This window comes from Mesoplodon mirus, assembly GCF_964341445.2.
Source record: "Mesoplodon mirus genome assembly, chromosome: 13".
Lineage (NCBI taxonomy): Eukaryota > Metazoa > Chordata > Mammalia > Artiodactyla > Ziphiidae > Mesoplodon > Mesoplodon mirus.
This window is the reverse complement of record NC_138989.1, coordinates 77473252-77493757: the sequence shown is the minus strand read 5'-3', so window position 1 is coordinate 77493757 and position 20506 is coordinate 77473252. Positions and strand designations below refer to the sequence as shown.

The following is a 20506-nucleotide window of genomic DNA, read 5'->3' as shown; positions in this document are numbered from 1 at the left end:
GGGCTACATCTATATCTTCTTATCTATTTCTTTTGGAGTGACCTTTGGTAGCTTGTCTCTTTTAAGGAATTTGTCCATTTCATCTACGTCATTGAATTTACTGACAAAAGTTATTCATCATATTCCCTTACTATTTTAACGTCCGTAGGGTTTGTAGTGATGTCACCTCTCTCATTTTTGATATTGATAATTTGTGTTCTTTCTCCTTCCTACCAGTATGACTACAGATTTATCAATTTTGTTGATCTTCTCAACAACCAGCTTTTGGCTTTATTGATTTTTCTGTTGGTTTTTTTTTGTTTTCTATTTCATGTATTTCCTTTTATTTGTATTATTTCTTTTTTTTCTGCTTACTTTTGTTTTAAGTTGCTCTTCTTTTTATAGTTTCTTTAGGCAGAAGCTGAGTCATCCATTTAAGGCTTTTTCCCTTTTCTAACACAGATATTTAGTGCTGTGGATTTCCACCTAAGTTCTGCGTTAGCATCCTACAAATTTTGATAAGTTGTATTTTCACTTTCATTCAGTTAAAAATATTGTATAATTTCCATTTTCACTTTGACCCTTGGGTTATTTAGAAGCGTTACTTAGTTTTTAAATATTTGGGGGATTTTCCAGAAATCTTTCTCTTTTTGATTTCCAGTTGAATTCCATTGTGGTCAGCAAACATACTTTGTATCCTTTTGAATTTATTGAGGCTTGCTTTATAGCCCAGAATATAGTTTATCTTATAGCCGTTCCATGTGCACTTGAAAAGAATATATAGGGTCAGCCCCCCATATCCGAGGATGCAGACAGCAGACTGTACCATGCCATTTTATATGAGGGACTTGAGCATTTGCAGATTTTGGTATCTAGGTTGGGGGGGGGGTCCTGAAACCAATCGTCCATGGATACTGAGGGTTGATGGTATTGTGCTGTTTTGGGTGGAGTGTTCGATCAGTGTCGATTAGGTCCAGTTGGTCGATAACATTGTTCAGGTCTTCTGTCTCCTTACTGATTTGTGTCTGCTTGTTCTGTCAATTATTGAAAGTGGGGTACTGAAATCTCTGATTGTGATGGTGGGTGGGTTTGTCTATCTGACTTTTTTAAACAGACTCTTACTCTATATTCCTGTCCTCCAGCCCCATGCCTGCCCTCCTGCCCCCAGAGGCACTTGGTGCTGCATGAGCCTTTTGGGGCTTTTGTGGTTTAATCTTCCTTTTTAGTTTGTCTTCTCCTCACCTCGCATTCAGCTTTCTGCCAGGTTAGTTCTCACTCGTCATTCTTTTCAACTTCCAAAATGTCATTGCTGCTATTTTCTTTGCTCATGTGGATTCTTGCCTTGAAAAAAATCTCTATGGAGATTTTAGTGGGGTCTCTGAAGGGAGCTAAGGTTTACACATGGGTTCAGTATGCCTCCTTTTTTTGTCAAACCAACATAATGATATAAAAAACATTTGGGGGGAAAAATGGGAATCCCAGAATCCTAACATAATCACTTACAATTTTCTACATTTCTTTGGTTTTGTACCTGTGCACGTGTACTTTTATTTAATATTCAAAATAGTTGCAGTCACAGTGTAAATACCGTTTGCCCTCTGCTTTTCTTTTTCTTTTTTTTTTTTTTTTGCGGTACACGGGCCCCTCATTGTCGTGGCCTGTCCCGTTGCAGAGCATAGGCTCTGGACACGCAGGCTCAGCGGCCATGGCTCACGGGCCCAGACGCTGCGCGGCATGTGGGATCTTCCCGGACCGGGGCATGAACCCACATCCCCTGCCTGCATTGGCAGGCGGACTCTCAACCACTGTGCCACCAGGGAAGCCCTGCCCTCTGCTTTTTTTAAACTAAGTATTTCCCCCTGGCCTGCTGGTGTTTCTGGTCATTGTTTCTAAAAGTTACTTAATGCTGTTGAGTTAACATTTCATGATGGACTTAAAGTTTCCCGATGAAGTGTTTGGTTTCACATGGTGATAGATCTAGTATTTTTACAAGACTTTTAATATAGAAACATTGTAATGCAGTATCCTGAGACTTTCAGGTTGAAAATGTAAGGTTTTTAAGAGTTCCCAGGATGAGGGGAAAGTAGATCCTGGTGCCTCTGTGAGTTCTTACCCATCATAATATAAGAGCCGACATTTATTGAGTAATTGCTGCAGGTCAGGGGCTGTGCAGGCGCTTGCCTTGTGTTTCCTCTTTCAATCCTTGCTGCAGCCCTGTGAGATCACACCCATATTAACCCTGTTTTCACTGAGGAAATAAGTAGAGTGTCTGACTTTTCTGTTCATCATCAAATAGGCAGTAAATGGTAGAGCCCAGGCTTTACACCACAGTCCCTGCTGTCAACCCCGGTCCTCGTCTCTTTGTGGTCTTTCTGTCACTTAGAACTAATAGGGCTGGAAATACTTAGAAGCTCTTACCTCAAAACTGTTTCTCGAAAAGTGTTACCTGCAACACTCAGTGTACTTTTTATAAGGAGAAGACTAATTTTGACCAGTCTTCAGCAAAGATGTAAGTGCTGTCATTGTGAGAATGTAAGGCTAGATTGAAATAGGCTCCCAGTGGTAGGTCCTGTGTGTCACGGTCACTTCCAGGATCATTAGGCCTTCATTCGTTCAGCAGATCGGCTGAGCTCCCAGTCACTTGGGCTCCACTGACGAGCTCAGACTTGGTGAGAAGGCAGGATGCCCGTGGGATGCAGCCTTGGGGTGTTGACCTTGCTTAGTTCTTGTGGCCTCTTTGTTCCCTGCAGAGATTAATGAGCGTCAACTACCTGGGCAGCGTGTACCCCAGCCGAGCGGTGATCACCACCATGAAGGAACGCCGCGTGGGCAGAATTGTCTTCGTGTCCTCCCAGGCAGGGCAGTTGGGCTTGTTTGGTTTCACAGCCTACTCTTCATCCAAGTTTGCCATCAGGGGATTGGCGGAAGCTTTGCAGATGGAGGTAAGAGCTGTCTTCAGTCAGCCCAGCAATAGATGTTCCCCTTTAGTCTGTACCTTCCTTACATGTGTCATTGTATGAAATTAGATTTGGCATTAGTGAAGGAGAATTGACACAACCCCTGAACTTTGCAGTTAACATGCTTTTCATTGCATAAAAATTTAATACACAGCACCGCTACCATCTTCGTAGCATTACAGGCATACCTCAGAGATTTTGTGGGTTCGGTTCCGGATGCAATAAAGTGAATATCGCAATAAGGCGAGTCACATGAATTGTTTGGTTTCCCAGTGCATATAAAAGCCATGTTTACACAGTACTGTGGTCCATTAAGAGTGCATAGCATTATGTCTAAAGAAACAATGTACATTCATTCCTTAATTTAAAAATACTTTATTGCTAAGAAACGTTAACCATCACCTGAGCCTTTAGTGAGTCTTAGTAATAACATCAAAGATCACTGATCTCAGTCACCATAACAAATATAATAATAATGAAAAAGTTTGCAATGTTGGGAGAATTACCAAAATGTGTCTTAGAAACACGAACTGCTATTGCAAAATGCTATTGGAAAAATGTTGCCAATAGGCTTGCTCAGTGCAGGGTTGTCACAGACCTTCAACTTGTAAAAAATGCAATATCTGTAATGCACAGTAAAGCAAAGCATAATAAAATGAGGTGTGCCTTTACTGGCCTAATACTTGTGAGTATCTGTAAGATATTTTATTCTTTAACTTTTTGTTGTTGTGGTTCTTTAACATTTTTAAAGACACTCCTTTAACAAAAGGATCTGTCCTTTATGACTGACTGATAAAACTAACGTGTTTGAAGAAAGAGCTACTGTGTAGCTCTCAGCTTTTAAGACAGATTCATTTAACTTGATCTCAGTTTCCTTGTTGGTAAAAATGAGAAGCTAAAAGTTGCATTTGGCTTTCCTGATACTCACATTTTAATATCCTAAAGAAATATTGATGAATGGGAGTGCGTTTTATCTTCACAGTGAATAGAACACCTTGTGGAAGGAGGATGTGGTTAGGATTAGCATAAAATAAGCACTTGTCAGATGTGTATAACCTTCCTCCTCAGCTGCGTGAAGTAGACTTCTGCATTGTTGTCGCATGGGGATGCTTAGAGAGCATCGCATGTATCTTTCCAAAATCACGTACTTTTTAAGGTAAAATTCTTTCTATTTCTATATACAGTTGACCTTGAACATCACAAGTTTGAACTGCGCAGGCCCACTTATTTGTGGATTTCTTTCAATAAAGACTGTAGTTCCTCATGATCTGAGGTTGGTTGAATCCGTGGATGCAGCTCTGTGGGTGCGGAGGGCCTCCTGGAAAGTTATACGTGGAATTCGATTGCGCAGGGAGTCGGCGCCCCTGACCTCCACGTTGTTCAAGGGTCAGCTGTATACTGAAATATAACACTACATCACGATGTTAAGAAGCCCACAGGAAACTTCACTGTGGCCAATCCTCTTATAGTAAGAGTGTGATTTGAGAATCCCATTTAATGATTAAGATCAAGGGTGGATAAATTTTTTTCCTGTAAAGGGCCAGAGAGTAAATATTTTAGCCTTTGAGGGCTAGATGGTGCCTATTGCAGCTACTCACATCTCTTGGGATAGCAGGAAAGCAGCCTTGTGCAAGATTTAAATGAACGGGTGTGGCTATGTGCCAGTAAAAACACAGGCAAAGGGCCATAGCTTGCTGACCCCTGATTCAGAGAGCCCCCAGAAGAGCCCTTGATGGTACATGGCAGAGTGCCACACTGCCCAGATATTGGATGAGCAATGCAGTGCAGACGTGTTCTCGGGTCAGTGACAGAATCCCGACCTGCCACTTAGGGACTGGTAGACTATACTGTTCTCATCCCAAAGGAACCAGCCACAAATTTCATTGTCATCAATGTCCTTGATACTCTTAATCAATAACAGGTCATTGTCATATATGCTTAGCCATTGGGGCACGTATGCCTGTGAAATTTCCAACAAGAACACCGGTATTTCTCTTGCAGTTTTTACTTTGAAAAGTCCCTTTATGAATAACCGTCTTATTTTTATAACAGTTTTGTGAAATATACGAGGCAGATGTTGTTATGCCACCTTCTAGATAATAAAACTGAGTCTTCAGTAAAGCCACTGGGTTGCTCAGAGCCACGTCATTACTCTGTGATGGAAGTAGTAACAAAGTCCATGCCTTCTGGTTCTGCCTTTTGGCTCCCTGTCTGCCTCTGTAACGTGTCTATATTTCAGGTCAGGGGTTGCCTCACCCCTTCTCGTCGGTCTCAGAAACCCAGTAGGAGAAGGGATAGTTTGGAATTGAAAGGTCTGTGCATGAGGGCTTTTTGTCCCCGAGTCTTGTCTTGCAGAACGACTTCAGGATTCACTCATGTAGGGCAAAGTGTATGATCCGGGTGGCCTGGTTTCATTTCGGGTAGAAAGATGTTAATAAAGCAGAGGGAAAAGACAGGAGCTGCTAGTCTAGACGAGTCCCTGAAGCCTCCTGATGACACGTGTGATTTACAGGCTGCAAGTGGCCGGTCTGGACTTGCTGGTCAGCTTGACTTCGCTCCGTACTTGGACTCCATTAAAAATGCCCTCACATAAACAAAAACTAGGGACTTCCCTAGTGGTGCAGTGGTTAAGAATCCGCCTACCAAGGCAGGGGACACGGGTTCGAGCCCTGGTCCGGGAAGATCCCACATGCCGCGGAGCAACCAAGCCCGTGCGCCACAACTACTGAGCCTGCGCTCTAGAGCCCATGTGCCACAGCTACTGAGCCCGAGCGCCTAGAGCCCGTGCTCTGCAACAAGAGAAGCTACCGCAAAGAGGAGCCCGCGCACTGCAACTAAAGAAAGCCTGCACGCAGCAACGAAAACCCAACGCAGCCAAAAATATATAAATAAATAAATTTATTTAAAAAAAAACAAAACTAAAACTAAACATGTACATGGAAAGTAGGTTTGAGGGGAAGTAGATTCAGTAATCAAAATCTAGTTTGTTCATAGCAGAACTTGCATCAAAACAATTGTTTCCTTACAAACTTATCCAAGCCTATCCTGTGTTTTTGAAACCTGGATCATTTGGTCTGTTTGGCCAAGGTGATTTTTGTGTTTTTGTGAATGAAACCTTCTAGACTTAGTCAGACTCTAAGTGCTGTTGATCATTCTTTTTTGGTTTAATGAACTCTTAAATCTTTCTCTCCACCCCAGCCCTTGACCCCCAGACTAAAGTTGGACCTAGCAATGTTTTACATACAATGACTAAATTTGAAAGAATGCTTTGTTGGCTTTTTTTGGGGGTCGTCCTTTTTTGACTCAGTCTTTTAGGTACAAATACATCATTTAAAGATTTTAGAAGTTGATCTTTTTGGAAAGCAGACTTCTGAGGTGGGGTGTAGCCAAAGATGTGGTGGTAGCAGAGACCAAGCAAAAGAAAACTAGGCATCCCCCTTTCTATTTCCCTTGGCCTCATGCCCCGCCCCCCAACCCTGTCCTTTCCCGCCATGGCCCACAAGTAAGCCGAAGCTTAAGTTCTGGAGCTTCATGTCAACAGCGGTAATCCTTTTTTCAGCCCCCATGCCTTTGCTTTGATGGCATGAAGAAGAGCACACCTTAGGTGAGATAATTTTGGTAATAAGCCAGTTCTTGAGCAAGGAGGGCGTCTTTCTGATTGAGAATGAGGCCAAGTAGAAGGGAGGGAATGGGAACAGGAGGGGACTAAGGCAGAGCAGTGGGGGAGACAATGGTCAGTGAGCAGAACAGGAAACGCAGACAGGGGCTACGTAAATGGGAATCCGTCCTGGCTTATGAGTTCTTAGCAGAAGTGGTCTTGAGGAGTCAGCACTTGTCTTAGCAAGAACCAGTGAAGCCAAACTAACCTCATTTCCTTTTCTGCTGGGGTTATGGGATTAGTCGATTAAAGGAAGGTTGTAGATATAGTTTGTATAGATTTTAACAAATTATTTGACCAAGAGTTTCAGGGGACTCTAAGCTCCACGAGGGCATAGTAGTTAACGCGGTAAGTATTTGTTGGATAAATAAATACAGCGGTTAGGTTACTAGCCACTGGAGGTATCCAGCCATAGGTTGAGAGAGTCATTTGGCTCCATGATTGTAGGGAGGGTCCCAGTACCCTGGTACCCTCCAGGGATTGGACTGGTTTCTCCCAACCCTGACAATCTGTGCCCACCCCGGGAAAAAGCTGTTCTGGAAAGCTGTCTTAACCATTTGGAAGCTCAGCCATAACCTTGACTTTGAGAAACACTGCTTTGACATCCTGTCTTATGTTAGCTTAGTACCACTGTCCTGGGTCATTGCCGGGGAGGGAGCAGCGCAGAAGCGACCGCGTCTGAGCAGTCAGCTTCAGGCTTTGGGTGGGCTGTCTAATTACTGCTTATTGGCTTTTCTTTTTTTTTTTTTTTTTTTTTTGCGGTACACGGGCCTCTCACTGTTGTGGCCTCTCCCGCTGCGGAGCACAGGCTCTGGACGCGCAGGCTCAGAGGCCATGGCTTACGGGCCCCAGCCGCTCTGCGGCATGTGGGATCTTCCCGGACTGGGGCACGAACCCGTGTCCCCTGCATCGGCAGGTGGACTCTCAACCACTGCGCCACCAGGGAAGTCCTGGCTTTTCTTTTTTTGGTGGTATTTCTCTCTGGTCTGTGCACAGCAAAGGGCAAGGCTGTGGGAGACAGTTTTTAAAGTCAGTATCTCAAAAACAAGTGGAAGAGGAATTGCTTGCTCATCAGCCTCACTGCCGGGCCGAATCCCGAGCTACTGATGAGCACGGCCATCCTTGAAGCTGCGTGCCCCGGCGATGTTGAGTGAATGCACTCTCAAGCCCTAGGTGCCTGGAACCCAACCAGCAGGGACACCCTCCTCTGCTCTTGCACTTCCTGGGCTGGCTGGCCAGGCTCTCCTGCCCGCGTGCTTCTCCTGCTCCTGCGACTCCTCCGCAGCCCTGAGGACCGTGCTTCAGAGAAGGAAGTAGGGAGGAAAAAAGCCAAACATAACACAGGACCCTGGGATGCTGTCAGAGGCTGGTGCACGAGGAAGCAATATAGCATCATCAGTTGCAGCTTCCGTAAGACGCACAGTGGTCTTCCTCACGACCAGCTGCGTGCCCGCTGCCAACTCCCCCAGGCGTTTCCGTGCAGCTACACAGTGAGCCAGAAGCAAACAAAAGTCATGGCAGAGATTCTGATGGTTTAATCCATCATGCTTAGCGTCACGAAGCATCAGGGCAAGATACGAGTGTGGAGCACGGGGTCAGTGGGAAAGGTGTGTCCTGTCCGACCAGCGGGAGAATCTTCTAGAATTGTCGGGGGTGTGTTTATGAGTGAATAGACCCAGCAGTGAGGTAAACAAGCCTAGGATTCTGTTCCAGAGAGAGCCAGGGTGCTGGGAAGAGAAGCTGGGAAGGAGTTTGCACGTATAGATGTGGAATGAGATGGTGCACAGGTGAGGTTGTCCTGGTTTGACCTGGGGGGGTCCACGCAGGGGAGCGTCCTGTTTGCTGGTTCTGTGGTGGAGGAAGTGACCCCTGGGCCCCTTATTGGCAGGGGAGTTCCTGAACCAGCAGACTTTTCAGGGGATGGATATAATTCTAGACCCGGGTCTGGGGTGGCACAGGAAGGGCATTGGGGAAGGGGTTTGAATGATCTCAATGTATTTTGTAAATGAAATCAACATAACAAGGGTTTGAGAAGCAGCCGTGAAGGAAAACAAACTTGTTTTCCTTCCTGATGGCCGAGGAGTAGACCTGTCCCGTGGCCTTGGCCACCGAGCCCGGGTGGTGTGCGGTGGCAGGGAGGACGAGCGGATTTCCCCTCAGCATCAGCTGTTCTCCTCACGGGCAGCTCCCAGGCCCCTGGTCAGCGGGAGTGGAGAAACTTAGAAGGAGACGAATCTCCCTAGCTCAGGGCCAGCTGTTTTCTGGAATCGAGGTTGGGGTGAGCTTTTTGCCTTTACTTCTAAATGATCTTCAGGGCCAGGACTTTCCTGATTCACCTGGTGGTAGTTCTCCTCTTATAGAATCACCCTGTCGGTCTCACCACCTTTTGAGAAAATCAGGGCCGCATTTAGAATGTCTGCCCGGCAGCCAGTGCAGGTTGAGACGGGAGGATGTGAAATTGTATCTCGTTTACGGTAGGGGTCGATGTTGTCTCTGAAATGCAGGTGAAGCCGTATAATGTGTACGTCACAGTTGCCTACCCACCAGACACAGACACCCCCGGGTTTGCAGAAGAAAACAAAACCAAGGTAAGTATGCCTCTCTGTGCCCTGTTTCGAGTTTTGAACGTAGGAAACCCCTTTTCCCGTTTTCTGTCTTTCCACCCTTCGGCCTGGGGGCATTTTCATCAGTCAGAAAATTGAGTTCCTTTCAATTTATGTGCTTGCAAGAGGCCTCCGAACTTTCTGGAACTTTCATTTGGAGTCTTGGAGGATGTAGCCCTATTTTCAAAGGCCATTTTTGCTAAGAATCTTCAAGCTTTATTTAATTAATAAGGTGTTTGCTTTCTGATTGAGAGTACAGCTTGTATTTTAACTAACAAGATAATACTCTTTAAAAATAATATTTTCTCCCCTGGCCTTAAATACATTTAAACACCTGAAATGGTTGCCGATCCATTTGTCTCCACACGGGGGTCTAATGGACACCTAAGACTTAACATTTCCAAAACGAAACTTGCGATTCCCTCTCCTTCCCCCCTTATTATTTTCCATCTCATTACCCGGCGCCCACCATTCCCCCAGCTGCTCACGCTGGAAACCACGAGGCCAGCCTTGATTCCTCCTCTCACACCACACATCCAGCTGACATGCACATCCTCTGGGCTCTGTTCTCAGAATTTATCCCAAATCAGACCTTTTTTTTTTTTTTTTTTTAAACTGCAAATCTCACTACCATCCCAGCAGTGAGAACCGCTGATGTTTTTGCCTGAACTGCTCTCATGGTCTTCAGCCTGGTCTGCCTGCCCCTTTTTCTTACCCCGCTGGGGTCTGTTCTTCATAAAGTAGCTAGTGATCCTTTTAAAGCCCAAGTCAGGTCTTGTCACTCCCCTGGTCAAACCCCTCTTGTGTAAAAAAAAAGCCAAAAAACAAAACTGAAAAAAAAAAAAAAAACCCCAGAAGATCAAAACCTCCTGTACAGCACAGTCCTGTAGAATGTTCTAGAATGGTGGAAATGGTCCTGCCCGCTGCTGTACGGAAGTCACACTGTGGCTGTTGAACACTTGCAGTGCAGCTAGTGGGACCAAGACACTGAATTTCTAATTTTATTTCATTTTAAGTAATTTAAAGTTAAAATTAAATAGCACATGTTGGTGTTGGCTGTGTATCAGAGAGTGCAGCTCCCCGAGCTCCCAGCGCGCCTGGAATAGAATCCAGAGGCCTCGAGCCTTTTGGATCCCGCACTGTCTGGACCTCGGCCACCTGCCCACAGCATTTTCTCCTCTCCTTGGCCTTGGCCACACCGGAGCCCTGTCTATCCCTTGAGCTTGCCTGGCATGTTCGCACCTGCGGGCTTTGCCCTTGCCATCCTCTCTCTGGATATTCAAATGGATCTTCCTCCTGTGTTTCTTTCCATCTCTGTACAGCCTTCATCTTGGAGAGGACTTCCCTGACCCTCTGTTATCTCAAGTATCCCTCCCGTGAGATGTGAATCCTCTTCCCTGGCCTTATTTTTCTCTATAGTGTTCATCACCTCTGGACATGAACATTAATACAGTGACTGTCAGTCATCCTGAGCTGAATGCCAGCTCTGCACTTTGTTCAGATGAACCTGCCTTGACACGTGGTAGGCACTCTCTGAGCAAACAAAGTGGGAGAGAAAGGAATCAATCAGAACTTATCCCCTTGAACTTGGTATTGATGTGTTTTCTCTTTTATAGTGATGCTTAGTAAGTGTGAATCTGCACAGCATAAAAATTGGCACTTCTGCTCCATGGGCTGTATATTTGCAAAAAGATGTTTATGACTGAGAAGCTTTTTCTCCTATTCATTTCTCTTCGGCGCTGCCTCTTAAAAATTACTACTATTTCAAAGAAGTAAATTTAAGCCAAATGCCCTGTTCTAGAATAAGGGGAATCTGCTAAGCAGATTTGCAACATTTGGTAAGTGGTCTTTTAGGCAGAAGCCAAAGCTGACAAAGGACGGTGATTTCCCTGTGAAGATTTGATTTTGTTGTTAAATTGGGGTTTTTTGTTTTTCCTCCACTAAAATGTCAGGCTGACTTCTTTGGGTAAATAAAATTCTACCTTGATCTGCGGGTCCCGTAGGGGGCGCCATAGTGCCTTTAAATCTCCTGAGTATCTGGCCACACATGGTTATGTTAGCCTGGGGTTCTGGAAGAATCAATGGTGGCACCTTCAAAAGGGCTTTTCTGGGACAAAGTGAGAGAGTGGCATGGACATATATACACTACCAAATGTAAAATAGATAGCTAGTGGGAAGCAGCCGCATAGCACAGGGAGATCAGCTCGGTGCTTTGTGACCACTTAGAGGGGTGGGATAGGGAGGGTAGGAGGGAGGGAGACGCAAGAGGGAAGAGATATGGGGATATATGTATATGTATAGCTGATTCACTTTGTTATAAAGCAGAAACTAACACACCATTGTAAAGCAATTATACTCCAATAAAGATGTTAAAAAAAGGGCTTTTCTGTTAATTTAGGTTCATCAAGAAACACTTGACTTTTATGAGCCCTATGCTATTCTATTTTAAGAAAATATGTTCTGTTTTTTATTTTATTTTATTTTTTCAAGCCTACATGGTAAATAAAATTTATTGTTTCATGCCATTTAAGGCTTAAGTTTTGAAACTTCTAACTGAAACTCCCTTCTAAAGAATTTTTGAGCACATGTGTTGCATGTCGCTCCAAAGAAGATTTTTTTAAAATGAAAATAAAGACAGGGCAAGGTATTTTTTTTCATTTTTTAAACTGAAGCTCTGATGGTCCTCATTGGAACTGAGACACACATCCCACAGAGAGTAGCTGGGGCCTCCTTGTCTTGCTTCAGCTACTGGGCTGAATTTTATACAGTAACCAGTAATCAGTAAACTGATTTGAAATCTAGATAGAGATAATTCTAAAAACAGGAATCAGTTCAAAGGTATAAAACTGGAATTATGTATAAATTGGGGGAGGAGGGCTGTAAAATTATTTTTTAATTCGGTGGGCAGTAATGGTATTGATATGTCTATTTTTTTCACCTTTAGCCTTTGGAGACCCGTCTTATTTCAGAGACCACATCTGTTTGCAAACCAGAACAAGTGGCCAAACAAATTGTTAAAGATGCCATAGTAAGTGAAAACCTTGTTTCCTTTTATTAATAGTTAACAGTACTGTATTTCCAAAAAGATATTTTTCTCAAGGCTTATTTCAAAATATAAATTATTGGGGGTTTTTGGTGAGTTAAATTCATCATATCTAATATTAGGTTGTACTTTTCTTCCCTTGTTGATTCCATGTTGATTAGTAGGTTCTGGAAACTACTAATATATCTTAGTCTTAGGAACAGATTGATCAGTCTGAGAACTTCGGTTCTTTGAAAGGAAAATGAGACTTAGCCTGTGATGTGTAAACGGTATGTACTATATACTGTATACGGCATGTTGTCCTCTTCTTTCCTGCAGTATTTTCAGTTTTAGATTATTTTAGGTGTCTTACTGCCCGATGTGTTGATTAAGGATTTTTCTTTCACCTTCCTGCTTCCCAGTATCCTTTTCCCAAAAGTTCACTAATAAGAAAGCGCCACAAGCCCACTGGGCTGTCATCCTGTCAACTCAGCTAATGCACTTCCAGGCTACCGAGTTTATTCAGAGTCAAAAGTGGTATTTTTAGAAACCAGGTGCTATTCTGTAGGACAGTGTATGTGCCACAATCTTTTTGGCAACATTCCCGTTAACCCACATGCAGAAAAGTATACATGTACAGGGGATGTCTGTAAACCTTAGGACCCGTTGAATTTAGGAAATCTGGGGACAATTGGAACGAGAAGCGTCAGGAGGCTGGGCCTTGGCCTGGAAGGAACGTCCGTGCCGTTGCATGTTCAGGCTGAACCAAGCAGAATACAGGAAGCATCGAAGGCTATTAAAATATCTGCAGAAGTGGGGAGAACTTTGCCCTGATTGTGTTCAAAGGCATAGAAAGAGGGCACCAGCGGATTGGGCGGACTTTGTTTTTCCTGCTTATCTCAAGTCAAAGCAAACACACTCCATGTTTTTAATGATCCGAAGCAGCTCTTTGTATTTTGGCAGGATTCACTTAATCTGGCGGTTCTCACGCTTTTTCATCTCTTGACTCTAAAGCTGTCGACAACCCCAGAGAACTTTGGTTTCCATGGGTTATACTTACCAATATTTGCCGTATCACAAATTGAGACTGCGTCATTTTAAAAATATGTATTCATTTAAAAGAACAATGATAAAGCCATTATATTTTAATGAACATTTTTTATAACAAAATGATTTTTCAAAACAAAATTTAGTGAGAAGGGTGGCGTTGTTTTACATTTCACTGGTTCTTTAATGTCTGTGTTAACAGGGGACAGCGGGATCCTCACAGCTTCTGCATTCGGGCTGCTATAGCATTTATTTTTATTTTTTATTTTTATTTTTTTTGCGGTACGCGGGCCTCTCACTGTTGTCGCCTCTCCCGTTGCGGACGCGCAGGCTCAGCGGCCATGGCCCGCGGGCCCAGCCGCTCCGCGGCATGTGGGATCTTCCCGGACCGGGGCACGAACCCGTATCCCCTGCATCGGCAGGCGGACTCTCAACCACTGCGCCACCAGGGAAGCCCTGTAACATGTTATTTTGAATGAAGGATATAAAGTAGATCTGGCCTTACAGAGACGTATAGTTGGAAAAGGAAGGAATACGTTATAGGCTTCTCAGATAATTGTGCACATTCTTATTTATTTATTTTTTGGGGGGGGGGACATAAAACCTAAAGTGGATGAATAGTAGTTTCTTAAAGGTTAGTTGCAATGTGAAATTGAAACTCTTATCAATGAACTTCTGTTCTCTGTTACTTGGTACATTGGTCTGCCTTGCCCTTTGAATGTTTTGTACCCATTCGTGGTTTTGTAACATTATGCATTAGTCATTTGGAAAATATGGATTCCCTGAGTTATCAAAAAAAGGACATTCATTACTATCACTGCTGATCTTATTATAAAAGTCGTTCTGTATTGGGAAGCTGACAGTCTCAAAATGGCAGATATACATTTTCCCAATTCTTAAGTTTTCCTTGAAATCTCAGATTTGAACACGGGTCACAAAAGCTGCCAGTTTTCCTTGAAGCGACAGTCCTTTCCTTCATTTTCTGCGAAGTATCTTCCGGATACCCGTGTTTGAATAACCACGGATTGTCAGTCCGTGGTTCCTGCATGTAAAAATAGTGTTCTGCAGAAAAAGCAGGACCTTTCCTGACTTACACGGTTGGAGGAGGGCTCTTCTTCAAGACATCTGTCCCCTTCCATGTGGATTTGTCACAGAATATTAAGACATGTCCTCAAGGGTTGAGATTTAACAAAACGATTCAGTTTATTGCTTTATCAAGGGCATTTTTAAGCAAAACTGACATATAAAATTTTTTGGAGATTTAAACAGTTTCTGTTTTCTTTGTGTGTTTGTTTATCACTGCAAGTGTGTGTGGCAGTGGAGAGGCGCTACCGGTGTGGTCTGTGCTCTGAGACTGCAGTTTTGCCTGTCCGTGCCAATGGCACTGGGTGAAAAAGGCATTCAACGTCTTAGTATCATCATGACAACCGTTTTGTCCTCGTGGCAGGGTCTCAGGACACTCAGGGTCCACGGACCCGCGTTTTGAGAAGCGCCTGTCCAGCCATCCCAGCCCATCTGCTGAGGCCACGTTGGGCTCTGAGCTGTGACATGTGCTTTGTTACCCTCTCCTCCAACCTGAAGTGAACAGACACACGTCACTGTTTCCAACGTGACGGAGTTGATTCCTTCCCATGTCGCTACTGTTGCCTCTGTCTTTTCTTTTCCTTCTGTTTTAGCAAGGAAATTTCAACAGTTCCATCGGCTCAGACGGGTACATGCTCTCGTCCCTGACCTGTGGAATGGCTCCGGTAACTTCCATCACTGAAGGGCTCCAGCAGGTGAGCTGAGCTGTGCCTAGGCCTCCGGACAGATGGACACACAGACAGACAACAGGCGCCTCTCAGTGAACCTCAATGAGAAAAGGCTAAAGGAAGACATAGCAACTTTACATGAGGATGTGAAGAATTTTTATTGAAGTATCAACTTTTTTCTTCCTTTACCTGGGAGAAGTAAAAAGGGAGTAGGTTAAAGCTGTAACTTGAGGAATTTAGTCTGGGAAGAAGACTTTCATGCTGGGTACTGTGGATATAGAGAGAAAACACTGTCTCTGCTATTGGGGTGTTAATCTGGGTTCTCCTCTGAGAATCACTCATCTTCTGTGTTTGAAAAATGGAAATCTCTGTCACTAGGGGGATGGGGTGGACCTGCCTAAAAGTCCTGGAATATTAGACTGGAACACTTTCCTGTGGGTCAGGCCACAGAAGCTTAGGGAGATAAGTCAGGGATTCAACGCAATCCCTGCCCTCACGGAAATTATAGTTCGTCCAGAACACACACAAAAGTTAACTGCTCCTTGATGAGCCGGGTGCCCTGTTTGCTATTGGAGCATCAGAGGTAAGGCAACCTCTCTGACCTCAGGGGGCTTGCAGTCTAGAGGGAGAGACTGATAAGAATGGTGAGGCTGGTACAGTGCAGTGTTACGAGAGTTATGACAGAGGGATTGCTCTAGAAAGACCAAGCTGAGGATGGTGGAGGGTAGGAGGAGGGCAGGGAGGGGTGGGAAGGCCACTGAGCAGGGGCTGCCCCCACTAGTGGGCAGTTTATGACAAAGCGCTACATGATGTGCAGCCGACCACGTCCAGACGGAAAGTCCCCGGGACTTAGGTGTTGAGTTTCCTCCCTCTTCTCTTCTCACTGTGATTCTCTCTTAAGAGTAGACGCTAGGGACTTCCCTGGCGGTCTAGTGGTTAAGACTCTGCTCTTCCGCTGCAGAGGGTGCGGGTTCGATCCCCGGTCGGGGAACTAAGATCCCACGCGTGCCATGCGGCCAGGAAAAGAAAAAAAGGACGAGACACTACATTTCCTTTAGACGTTTTCCCTGGGCTGTGACTTTACATCTGAAGTTCAGCACGTCCACAGGAAGACTTTAGAGTATTTTCCCCAGCATATCCTGCCCCCTGCCTTCCGTCACCAGTTCTGTATTCCCTGTCCCCGTGATCAGTGTTCACGTTCACTTCCGAGACCAACCAGAAACGGGCGTGTCATCGCCCACCCAGCTTCTCCTGCCGCTCATGTCGGGGCAGCTCTGTCCTCCCGCCCTCTCGTCCTGGGTCGGCCCACTTTCCTGGCCCTGTCGCTGCTCGTGCAGCTCAGACCAGGACACTCCGTGCCTGAGGCTCTGTGCGCCAGAGGTTGTGAACCGGGGAGCCACGCGCCTGTGAAACGTTCTGTTTGGTCCATCTGGTATGAGCCTGCGTGTGGAAATAGAATAGTTTCAAAATTAGATTTACGTTCAAAGTCGAGATTTTGGACTTTTGTTGGAGACCCAGCAGCCCAGGGTCTGCATTCTCACCTGGCGTCACCGGCTGGCACGGGTGCCCAGGACACAGACTCCCAGGCCCTGTGGCGCGGCCCTCTGATCTCCGGCCCTGTCACCCCTCTTCCTTCTCCTCCTGCCCCTCCTCTTCTGTCTGCCGCTTTGTCTTTGTCTCTCCATCCCCACTTTCCTTTGACCAACTTCCAGCCTTCCCTCAAGGTCTCACCTTAAACGTTGCTTTTTCCAGAAATCTCCATGACTGGGTGAAATGCCTTGGCCTCACCCCTATTTTAGCCTCTGATTATGCTGTAGTATAATTGCTTTTTTGTGTGTTTTTTATTCCCTTAAGTTTAAAAAAAAATTGACTTCATTTTTTAATCATTTATTTATTTATTTATTTATTGGCGGTACGCGGGCCTCTCACTGTTGCGGCCTCTCCCGTTGTGGAGCACAGGCTCCGGACGCACAGGCTCAGCGGCCATGGCTCACGGGCCCAGCCGCTCCGCGGCATGTGGGATCTTCCCGGACCGGGGCACGAACCTGTGTCCCCTGCATCGGCAGGCGGACCCTCAACCACTGCGCCACCAGGGAAGCCCTGACTTTATTTTTTAGAGCAGTTTTAGGGTTATAGAAAATGTGAGCGGAAATTAGTGAGTTGCCGCAGACCCTCTCTTCCCCTCCCCCCTCCCTATTATTAGCATCTTGCCTTAGTGTGGCCGCACTGTCACAATTGATGAGCCAGTATTGATACATTATTACCAACTGAAGTCCATAGTTTGCACTAGGGTTTATTCATGGCGTTATCCATCCATCCTGTGGGTTTTGACAAATGTAGAATGACATGTATCCACCAGTACAGTGTCATACAGACTATTCAGTGCCCTGACATTCCCCTATGTCCACCTATTCACCTCCCCCCCCCTTCTGAACCCCTGGCAACCCTTGATCTTTTTACTGTCTCCAGAGTTTTCCTTTTCCAGCTTCCCTTTGGTTTTTACATTTTTCAAACTTATCCTTGCGCACACTTCAGAGAATCAAATCGTTTTTAAGACTCATTATGAGAAACAGCAAACCCTCACCCCATATCCCGCGTTTCACCTTTCTCAGAAGCAGTCAGGCTGTCCTCTTAGCTGGACCTTCTGACCTTCACCTCCTTATCTCTAGGCAGATACTTACGTGGCCGCTCCCACTCGATTTCTCAGTTCGGGGTCAGGTACTAGCTCTGCTCTGAAGGAAGAGGATGGAGCTCTCCTTTTTCCACCCTGTCCCACCTGCTCACACCCGCCTCTCCTCCATCCCCACCCTCCCTTTTTAGTGATACTGTGATTTTGGTTAGATCTGTATTGAGATAACCACTCGTAGGGCTATTTAAATGCTATTCACAGCTGAGCTATGTAATGCACATAACTAATTTTCCTTTCTTATACAACCTTTTGTTTTCCCCGAAACTATTGTTGGCCTTTTTTATGCACTATTTCTGTGTATTATTCATAATGACTGTCTTCACCTCCTCTCAGAAATATCAGATACTCTCTCAGTTTCACCGCTGGAAGGAATGCCTCCTGACCTGCCTGTCGGGACTGGCTGCCACCCCCCCGTCAGGTGCTTAGCTGACCCTGGCCTCCCCTTCTCGGTCATCCTGGGGGACCCCTCTGCCTCACTTGGGTATTGGGTCCCCTGCCTTCTGCATCACAGCACATTGCCTTTCTTTGTTGACACCGCTCTCTTTGGCTGTTTACCTCTTCTGGCAGCTTCCTAAAAAAAGAGTGCTTGGGAGGCAAGTTTTTGGAGGCTTTGTGTATCTGAAACTATTTCTCTTTGTAGTTTTATGCCTTTTAAAATTTCCCCTTACAGGTGTTGTAGTGAGAGTTCTTTAGTGGAAAGAGTGAAAATTAATGGAAATGGTTCATTGCTGTCTTAACCCTGAAGTAGTAATTGCCTTTTTTCAGTTGGTTGTCTGCCCTGGTATGGAGTGCGCTGGCGGAGGCCGGCACTGGTCTTTCTCACCACAGCGCTCTCAGCACCTAGAGTAGGGTCTGCCTTTTATGATCAGAACATAAACCTTAAACCAAAAAGCCTTGATTGTAGCTTGGATATTTGAGGTGCTGTGCTGGATCTACCCTAGCTCAGAGAACCCCAAGACTACTAAGAATCCCTATTTTGTTCTTTGTATAATTTGCATATATTAACTGGACAAATGTTTTGTCGTTACCTGTCTGGCAGGCCCTGTGCCGTCCAGTGGCTCAGAGCAGACAACTTCTGTTCTCCGTGTTCTGCTGGCACTTACAAAGTTTTCTTTATACGTACTTATCCTTGGAGCAGATTGGAAGATGCGTCTTAGAAACTATTTATCAGAGACATATCCTAAAATCCCTTGAAATGGATGATTGTGTCGTCCTGTTGCATGAGCTCAAAGGTCTCTTTGTCTTGCAGGTAGTCACCATGGGCCTCTTCCGTACGATTGCTTTGTTTTACCTTGGAAGCTTCGACAGTATAGTTCGTCGCTGCATGATGCAGAGAGCGAAATCTGAAATTGCAGACAAAACTGCCTAATTCTTATCCCTTGGAAAAAGACTTTCTAAATAATTTGACCAGCTTGCTGCTAAACGGGATGCAGTGTTTGGCCTGCAGACATTCATGTCTCGCTTTCGAATCTGTGAGATTGGACCAGTGCTCTTCAGAAACCTGGCTGCAAGCAGGGGGATAGACGTTCAACTCCAGAGAATATTATTAATACTATGCAAATTTGGAGCAGGAGACCACTTGATTCTCCGAGGTGGAGAAGTGATGGTAAGGGAATTCATAGCGTGTGAACAGGGTAAAGGTCAGGATTCCAGAGTGATCACTGAAATTTTTTTTCTATTTATTCTTTTTTTTCCCTGGTAGAGATCAAGTCCAGAAATGTACTTTCCAAGCACTTTTTTAACCTTTCATGAGAGGCAGTTTATGGGTTTCTGGGGCCTTTTTCTTTTCTTTTTTCTTTTTTTCTTTTTAACTTGGTGTATTTTATTCCAGATGCATTTTATACATTGCTGTTGTGTCTGAGTGCATAGTAACGTCCCTCACTTACTCTGTTGCTGGTGGACTCTCGTGGCTTCTCTCTCTTTGATCCCATAAAACTACAAGGGGGATGGGAGAGGGCAATGCAGTGGAACAAAGGAGGTGAATATTTTCCAGTTGGAAAAAATAAGGCTTTCTTGTCTTCTTTAGACTCAAATGCTTAGGGCACTGTTCATTTTTCATTCACCGGGAAAGGCAGGCCCTAAAATGTTTTCTGAAGAGAAGGCAGATCTTAGAAGCTTAAAAGTTTACAATTAATTCAATAGCCATGATGACCTGAAGCTCACCCATTCCATTGTAGTGTCTTATTCTTCCCATATCTTCCTTTCCAATTTTGCTTATACTGCTATAATATTTTTGTAAAAAAAAAAGAGAAGACCAGTTTTTTTTGACTTGACTTTTTAAATTAATTAATGAATTTATTAAAGCAAATGAAAAAATTAGAAAGTGTGACCTTTGTCTCCTCGTAGCATATATGTAGCTTTTAAGAAAGGCTGATGATAGCATGTTTCAGTTTTATTCATTAAGAAAAAACATGTAGGATGACAAGGCCGATGTTGAAGATACTCGTTTTTGAAATGAAATGATTGCCCTGTTCTTTCTGTGACTCTCCCACTGACCCTGAGAACATCCTCTCTGTACCACGTTAAGAAAGCCCAGCCATCACTCTCACCGTAGAGACCTGGAAATCCTGTTGGTCCCCTGAGTGTTGTTTCGAGATGCCAGGCTCCATTGTCCATTGGTTGGATTTCCACAGCAAGTGCCTCTGATGAGTTTTAGCCACTGCTACCTGCTTCGCTCTGTCATTGTATGTGTTCCTCCGACTTGAGGGCAGTCACCTCCATTGTAACGCTGTGTCCCCTCCCCTTTGCATACACAGTAAGTTTATACATTACCATCTTTGAGTTCCTTTTGGTGAGAAAA

General features: G+C 44.8%; 1 protein-coding gene across 3 annotated transcripts in view; it reads left to right on the top strand.

Annotated features, from left to right (window-relative positions):
* The window catches only part of KDSR (3-ketodihydrosphingosine reductase), a 35907-nt gene extending 15878 nt beyond the window's left edge, over positions 1 to 20029 (top strand). Inside the window, exons 6-10 of one of the 3 annotated variants that reach the window (XM_082640756.1) lie at positions 2730 to 2921; positions 9099 to 9182; positions 12142 to 12225; positions 14943 to 15044; positions 18956 to 20029. In XM_082640756.1, the coding sequence (XP_082496882.1) occupies positions 2730 to 2921; positions 9099 to 9182; positions 12142 to 12225; positions 14943 to 15044; positions 18956 to 19075 (582 nt within the window). In that variant the 3' untranslated portion in view covers positions 19076 to 20029. Of the gene's footprint in view, positions 1 to 2729; positions 2922 to 9098; positions 9183 to 12141; positions 12226 to 12437; positions 14910 to 14942; positions 15045 to 18955 lie in introns of those variants that run through there. The other 2 variants (XM_082640758.1, XM_082640757.1) reach the window with 2 other exon arrangements.
* Positions 20030 to 20506: the final 477 nt, after the last annotated feature.